This window comes from Vombatus ursinus, unplaced genomic scaffold (genome assembly GCF_900497805.2).
Source record: "Vombatus ursinus unplaced genomic scaffold, bare-nosed wombat genome assembly UNPS02010822.1, whole genome shotgun sequence".
NCBI lineage: Eukaryota > Metazoa > Chordata > Mammalia > Diprotodontia > Vombatidae > Vombatus > Vombatus ursinus.
In genome coordinates, this window is record NW_020950600.1 from 3,225,320 (window position 1) to 3,233,165 (window position 7,846).

At 51.7% G+C, this 7,846-nt stretch overlaps 1 protein-coding gene across 3 annotated transcripts in view; it reads left to right on the forward strand.

The window, feature by feature from the left end:
• LOC114038227 (tyrosine-protein phosphatase non-receptor type 11-like) overlaps positions 1–6,027 on the forward strand; it is a 38,762-nt gene extending 32,735 nt beyond the window's left edge. For 2 of the 3 annotated variants that reach the window (XM_027855438.1, XM_027855441.1), the window contains exons 9-16: positions 64–219; positions 310–441; positions 1,117–1,271; positions 1,377–1,444; positions 4,215–4,366; positions 4,547–4,644; positions 5,106–5,206; positions 5,332–6,027. In XM_027855438.1, the coding sequence (XP_027711239.1) occupies positions 64–219; positions 310–441; positions 1,117–1,271; positions 1,377–1,444; positions 4,215–4,366; positions 4,547–4,644; positions 5,106–5,190 (846 nt within the window). In that variant the 3' untranslated portion in view covers positions 5,191–5,206; positions 5,332–6,027. The remainder of the gene's footprint in view (positions 1–63; positions 220–309; positions 442–1,116; positions 1,272–1,376; positions 1,445–4,214; positions 4,367–4,546; positions 4,645–5,105; positions 5,207–5,331) is intronic. The other variant, XM_027855440.1, reaches the window with a different exon arrangement.
• Positions 6,028–7,846: the final 1,819 nt, after the last annotated feature.

The window sequence follows — 7,846 nt, forward strand, 5'->3', positions numbered from 1 at the left end:
AGAGGGCCCGTGATTGTGACCATGACTGTGACTGCTAAGCAGCCAACCCATCCTCTCTTTCAGAGCATCCCTGAGGACGGGCAGAGCCAGGAACCTGCGAAGGTGTACATAGCGACCCAGGGCTGCCTGCAGACCACAGTCAATGACTTCTGGGCCATGGTGTACCAGGAGAATACACATGTCATCGTCATGACAACGAAGGAGATGGAGAGAGGACGAGTGAGGGGGCTGGCTCTGGTGGGCGTGGGGGCAGGTTGGCTTACGTTCCTCAGCAGGGCCAGTCCTCACTGTCTCCCTCCAACCCCCCAGAACAAGTGTTTCCGCTACTGGCCAGATCAGCACTGTATGAAGGACTACGGCTTTGTGCGTGTGCGCCACGTAGCAGAGAGGGAGGCTCAAGGCTACTACGTGCGGGAGCTGGAGATGGGGCGCACGGACAGGGTGAGGCTCCCTTGGGGGGAGCAGCATAGGTGGGAGGGGAGTGGGATATTGGGGGTTAGGGGGAGAGGACATGGAGATGGTGTTCCCTGCCACAGTTTGGGAGGGGGCTCAGGGGCCAGGAGCCAGTCAGCAAGGTGGCAGTGCCCACCTGGAAGACAAAAGTAGAGGGGTGACAGTTGGGAGGAGGCATTGGGGGTGGGGGGAGGGAGCATCTCATCCATCATCTCATCAGCTTTTCCATTTAATTTGAGTTAACAAACGTTGATTTCTATGTGCCAGGCACTGGGCTGGGGGATGGGGAGCAGGGAAGGGGAACAGACACAGAGTCGAAACAGTTCCTGCCCTCGAGAAACTTTCATTCTAGAAAGAGTTCTGAGGTCAGAGGATCTGGATTCCACGTCTGACGCTTAACTACCCTTATCAGTCCACCAGTGAGTTAAGAAGCAAAATTATTAAGGGTTTCTTACTAGGGGCCAGGTACGATGCTAAGTTCTGGGGATCCAAGAAAGACGAATGACCTTGGGCAAGTCAATTGACTTTTGGCATCAATTTCTTCAACTGTGAGATGAGGGACTTGGGTTAGAAAACCCATACATAGATACATAAATGCAAAGTTTCCACACAATGATGGAGTCAGGAGTCTCGGACACTCTCCTTCCCTTTGCCCTGGCCCAGGAGGAGCCGCCAAGGAAGGTAACACATTACCAGTACTTCAGCTGGCCAGACCATGGGGTCCCCACGGAGCCTGGTGGTGTTCTCAGCTTCCTGGACCAGGTGAACCAGGCTCAGAGCAGCGTCCCAGGCTCCGGTCCCATTGTCGTGCACTGCAGGTACTTCTGCTGCCAGGGAAGGGGTGGCTGCAGGGCTTGGTGGGAATGGCGGGGAGGGAGAGACCACCACCAAGCCCCTCTGGGGTGACTTGCTTTTTTCCCCAGTGCTGGCATTGGACGCACAGGCACCATCATCGTGATTGACATCCTGGTGGACACCATTCGCAGGCAGGGTATGGCTGCTCCCCAGTTCCCAACACTCCCATGTTCCCTTCAGATTCCAAGCCTCATGGCAGTCCATCAGCATTTACTAAGCTCCTACTGTTTGTCCAATCCTGTGCTGGGCTCTGGGAGAGAGAGACACAGTTTAGATAAGACAAGATCCCTGCCCTCCCTGGGTCTGCAGTCTAGTGGGGTACATGTCATGAACACAGATAAACAGACAAGACTTCAAAATAAGCATGTTAAGGGTGAAGCCGTTACCAAGTCAAGGAGATCATGGGGGGCTCCCTGGAGAAGATGGCATTTGAATCAGGCTTTAAAGGATGAGCAGGGATTTTCACAGTTAGAGTGAGAAAGGAAGAATATTCCAGGCATGGGAGCCTTGTGAACAAATACACGGAAGTGGGAGATTGCAAGTGTGTTCAGGGAACAGAGAGAAATCTGGGTTGGTTGAAGCTAGACAGAGTGGTTTCAGGCTGTGCAAGGCTTTGAATGCCAGGCTAAGGAATTTGAACTTTAGTTGGGAGATCATGGGGAGCCATGGGTGCTTTTGTGACTGAGGAGTGGCATGACCGTATTAGTCCTTGAGAGAGGTACTTGTGTTCTACCCACTGAACTTCCTGGCTGTTTTGACTGAAGAGACATTGAAAAGTCATTCCCAGTCATCCCCAGAAAAATACTAGCTTGGATCTGAATGAGTTTGCCGAGGGAAAGAAGGTGGCTAGAACTAACAAGAGATCCTTGGGGAATAGCCATGTTACAGGGCTGGGGGAAGATGAGGCAGTGAAGGAGATAAGAGAACCGCTAGAGATTAGAGGGGAACAAGGGGAATCTCCAGAATCAGTGGAGGGGAGGGTAGACTTTAAGAAAGTCTAATGTTGTTGTTGAGTTGTTTTTCAGTCATTTCCAACTCTCTGTAATCCCATTTAGGGTTTTCTTGGCAGAGATACTGAGGGGTTTGCCATTTCCTTCTCTAGCTCATTTCACAGATGAGGAGACTGAGGCAAACAAGGTGATGTGACTTGCCCAGGGTCACACAGCTATTAAGTGTCTGAGGCTGGGTTTGAACTCCTGCAGATGAGTCTTCCTGACTCCAACCCAGGCACTTTCTGCACTATGGTGCCACCTAGCTGCCCAAGAAAGTCTGATCTATTGTGTCATTTACTACAGGAAGGTACAGGTGGATGAAGACTGAGAAAAGGCTGTTGGACTTGGTACAGAAAGTCATCTGTGACCTCTGAGGGGTCATCCAATTGTGAGGGAGTGGTGGAGACAGAAGCCAGAGTGGCTTGAAGAGAGAATGGGTAGTGAGGAAGTGGAGACATCATGTGTAGACAGCTTTTTCTAGTTTAATTGGATGAGGAGGTGAGAGATAGAACAGAAAAAAGGCCAGGAGAAAGATCACTGGTTCTAGAGTGTACACGATATGGGTTCAAATCTCACATCTGGCCCTTCCTACCTGTGTCAGTCGATAAGCATTTCTTAAGCATTTACTATGTGCCAGGAGCTGGGGATACATTAAAGAGCAACAATGAAGACTCTGCATGACTTTGGATAAGTCACTTAACTTCCAGGGCCTCAGTTTCTCCAGCTGTAAAATAATGGGGTTGGGCTCAGTAGCCTCAGAAGTCCCTTCCTGGATGAACTGATAGCTTGGGAAGATTAGGGAAAGCATTTTCGGAAATGACAACATTAGAGTTGGAAGGTACCTCAGAGGTCGCCTGGGGAAAACCTCACCTGTGCTGATTCCCCTTTACCCTGTCTCTGGAAGGGGTCAGCCGGCTTCTCCTTGAAGATTTCTCATCAGAAAAAAAAATTTAAAAAAAAAAAAATTTTTTTTAAATAAATAATTAATTTAAAAAAAAGATCTCGTCAGGGGAAACCTATCCACTTCTGGATAATTTGAACTGTTATAGCCAGTCCTTCCTTACTCTGGGCTGAAATCCACTATTTGTACAACTTTGACCTTTTGGGCAACCAGAAGATGTAGTGGATAGAGAAAGTGCTGGGCCAGGAGTCAGGAAGACCTGAGTTCAAATTCAGCTTCAGTCATTTACTAGCTGTGTGACCCTGGGCAAGGCAGTTGACTACTGCCAGCCTCAGTTTCTTCATTTGTAAAATAGGGACAGTAATACCACCTACTTCATAGACTTGTAAGGATCAAATGAGATATTTTTGAAGCACTTAGCACAGTGCCTGGCATACAGTAGGTGCTATATAAATGATTATTCCCTTCCCCTGGTCTTGCCTTCTGGGCCCAAGGAGAACAAGGCGCATCCTTCTTCCCACAGGTCAGCCTATCAAGTGCTTAAAGAGAGACCCAGGAGATGTGAAAGTGTTTGTTGGCGAGATGAGGAGGGACCAATGTTGAGGGACAGATTGAAGAGAGAGAGGAAGAGAGCTCAGAGAATGAGAAGGATGGTGATGGGATCCAGGGTGCAGGGAGAAGGATTGGCTTGTTTGCAGTAGTAGGGCTAGCTGGCTTCTCTTCTGTGCCTGTAGGGAAGGAGAGAGGGAAGGATGATGCTGAGGATGTCTGAGAAATGGACAAGGTGGGGCTAAGGGACTTTCTGTTGGATTTCAATCTTCTCATCAAAGCAAGGTGTTGAGATCTGCGGGGCCCCAGAGACCCCTTACCTACCTCCAGCTCCTGTGACTCCTGTATCTCCTGCCACGTGAACTGCATGTCTCCTCTGCCTCTCCCCACTCCCCATCTAGGGCTGCACTCTGTGTCCCTAGACCCCAGGTCCATGAAGTTAATGTCTCTTCTTGTCCCTCCAGGGCTGGACTGTGATATTGACATCCCCAGGACCATTCAGCGGGTGCGACAGCAGCGCTCTGGGATGGTGCAGACAGAAGCCCAGTATAAGTTTGTCTATATGGCCGTGCAGAGGCATATTGAAGGGGAGCAGTGGAGGCTGCAGGAGGAGCAGGTGAACCAGACCTCCCCTCCCAGACCTGCCCCTCATGCCCTTTGACCCCCTGTGCCCCATCCTGGATAAACCTGCCTCCCATCGCCACCCACTGGATTCAGTCTGCTCTCCCCATTCCAGTTCCTTTCCCTGCCCTTGGCACCCCCCTCCCCATACTGACCTCTGCCCCCCATCTTACAGCGCAATAGGCAGAAGGAGCGGGAATATCTAAACATTCGCTCCCCGCCCTCGGACCCCTCCAGAAGCAAAGGGCTGTCACCCTCCAGGGCACAGTCTGTGTGAGTGGGTGGAGGAAGGTGGAGGATGGTGGGGGGGGGCCTGAGGGGAATACAAGGGTGAGACATGGTGGGGAATAGGGTGGAATGATGGGGACTTCAGCTGTGGATGGTGTGTTTTGGGGCCCAGTCTGCTTGTGGGGGCACTAGAGAGGGATCCCAGAGACTTGCCCATCTGGCACCTCCCCCAGCAATAGCCAAGGTTCCCACCAGGGGGCAGCAGATGACCATGGGCCCTATTGGGTAGCTCTGGGCTTCTGCGTGAACCCATCCCCACCCCCCAAGAGCTAAGTGTCTCTTGGGGAGACTTGATAGGAGATGGCTGGTAGGAACACAAAAAGCAGACTTAGGAAAATAGACTTGGTGGTTTGGGTGGGGGCTGAAAGGGGGAGCTGCTAGCCTTCAGATCTGTCCTGAAGCATCTCCCTACCTTGGTTCTGAGACCCAACTTTCTTCCCCACCAGGATGAGCGAGGATTCTGCCTGCATCTATGAAAACCTGAATGTTAGGGCCCCCTCAGTATCTGGACTAAGCAACACGGGAAGATAAGACTGAGGTCTCACAGGTACCCCGTGGGAGGGGGGCAGGGCTTGGCGCTGGTGATGCCAACCTAGGTGAGACACTGCAGTGGGGGGGGATAGCTCATCTGCTCTGGGTATAGACCTCACTCCCTCCCCTCCCTTTCCCCAGGGCTGGTCACGTTCACATCTGTCCGTCTGTCTGTCCATCCTCTCCTCCTGCTGAAGCCAAGTCCCTTGAGCAGTGACTGGAGCCTGCAGCAGGAAGTCACCTGGGAGTCAAGGGGGAGAGCATGTGGTCTGGGGGCTAGCCAGACTGGCTACAGGCTTTTCTTGGTCGGGGGGTTTTTAAAAAGAAAAAAAGAGGAATTTTTTTGGGGGGGATTGTTTTGTAAAAAAAAAATGTTAGAGTGATTTCTAGGGATTAGACCTTTTCAAGAAGATATATTCTGGAGGGGCTGGGGTCCCTCTTTCTCAGACCATTCTCTCCCCCATCCCTTTCCTTGTGAGATCAAGCTAGGCTGGGGCCTAGGGAGGGAAGGACCAGCCCCATCCTCTCTGTTTCTTTCAGCATCTGAACCCTGTACCAGAAAGGTGCAGGAACAGCTCAGGGGAAAACTACCCTTCCGACTGACAGGGGTGGGGGGATAGGGTGTGTGTGTGTGTGTGTGTGTGTGTGTGTGTGTGTGTGTGTGTGTGTTTCTTCGTGTAACTGAATGTGTATGACACTGAACCTTTGAATGTGTAATCCGTGTTTGGTAGGTATGCACCATTTGCCGCTTGTCTGTGACTGCGTGTGGGGAGTGTGTGTGTGCGTATCTGTGTGACTCACTTAGTCAACAAGCATTTATTAAGTGCTTACTGTGTGCCAGGCTCTGTACTAAGCACCAGGGATACAGAGAAAGGCAAAAACACTTGTCTCTGTGGTCAAGGAACTCACAATCTAAGGGGGGGGAGACAGTCTGCAAAACTGAGTGTGGCTGAATCTAAGTGACTGTCCATGTGATTCTGCATGTTCCAGTGTGTGTACGAATCCGGGTGAGGGGCTTCCCTTCCCCTCCCGTCCTCTGGGACCTCTGACCCCTTGTGGGCTTTACCATGAGTGGTCCCACCTTGGCCCCAGCATACAATTGGCCCCTTATGACTCTGTTTCTAGTAAATGCTGGACCTTCTCACAATGTTGGCTTTGAGCATTTGTTTTTCCTGTGTCTGGGTGTGGGGGAGGGGGAGTATGAGTTAGCCTTCGTGCTCTGAAGGTTCCTGCCCTGATCTCACCCCTCCCCCAGCATCAGGCAGCTTCATGGAGGAAGTTGACTCTGTCTTGGGAGGTAAGAGGTAAGGTGGATGGGAGGACTCAGGAACCTGCCCCTCCCTGGCGCTCCCAGTCTGCCTGGGTGACTGGGTGATGGGACTGCATTCGACACCCCCCACTCCTGAGAATGGGGAGAGGATGTGTGGACACCAACTGCATCTTGTCCGGGCACCAGTTTTATTTGTCTTGCGGGGATAGGTTATGAGGTCTGAAGATGGGATAGCCCCGTTGGAGGGGTGTGAGGTGGAAGACAATACACGTGATAGTTTCTTGTAGGGTGGGGGGAATGACAGAGAGGAAGACGGTTCCACAGCCCACCTCACATCCCCCATGCCCTTTGTACCCTTATTTCTGCCTTAGCCTATTCAGGTGGGAGTGTCCTCCAAGTCCTCAGAGATGCCTGGAGGCAACCACAGCTCAGGGTAATCCTGGATGCAGCCTTCAAGGCTTCTCTTTAATGGCTTGTCCATCCTCCCTATGCAGTTCTCACCTCCCCATTAAACCTGGATCCTGGAAACTGCCTCTTCTCTTGGGGTGTTCAGGGAAGATCAGCCCTCTGGTGGGAGGGCTCGCTGACCCCTTTTTGGGGCTGCACATCCACCTCTGGTGTCCTCCTTCACTCAGCTGTCACCTGTGATTCCAAGAAGCCATACACACAGCAGCCACACCTCAGCAAAACCGTCTTGGCAGACAGGCTAAACCAGGTTGAGGGTAACTGAGGGGCCTCAAACCCTTTGGTGAGTTAAGGGGATGTCTACCCCAAGTATGAGAAGACTTCCCCTGGAGGAATGGGCAGGTGAGAACAGTTTGTTCCAAGGGTCAGGAAGGCAGCTGAAGCAGATACTGTGGAGGGCTTAGAGCTTGGTCAGACATCCAAAGACACCACTGCACCCTGGGCCGTCACCACCCCTCTGCATCCATCGCCAGTCATCCTGACTTTTGGCCTGCCACTGGACTTGGATGATTCAGGAAAGGAGAGTGAGACAGAGTCAGCCTCGCCGAAATCTATTTCACAAGCAAGTCATCACTCATGATGTCACTGGTCCCTTTGGAAGGAAGGACAATGCTTCCCCTCCTGCCTCTCTGGCCACTCCTGTCTTCTGTCCTTGTTCCTTTTCCTCCTCCCATCTTTTTAGTGCTTGTGTGTCTGTCTCTCCCCTCAGGCATCACTGACTCTCCTCTCTTTGCTCTCCCCCTTAATAGAAGCTTTTTGGATTGGACAGATTTAATCCATCCCTCTCCCTGCACCAGCACCCACCTTCACTACCACTTCTATACAGAGAACTCCCAGATCTCTGCTTCTGGTCTGTTTCTCCAGTCCATCATTGCCAATGGCTGCTTGACACATAGCTGCCTGTACCATCTGCCAGCATCT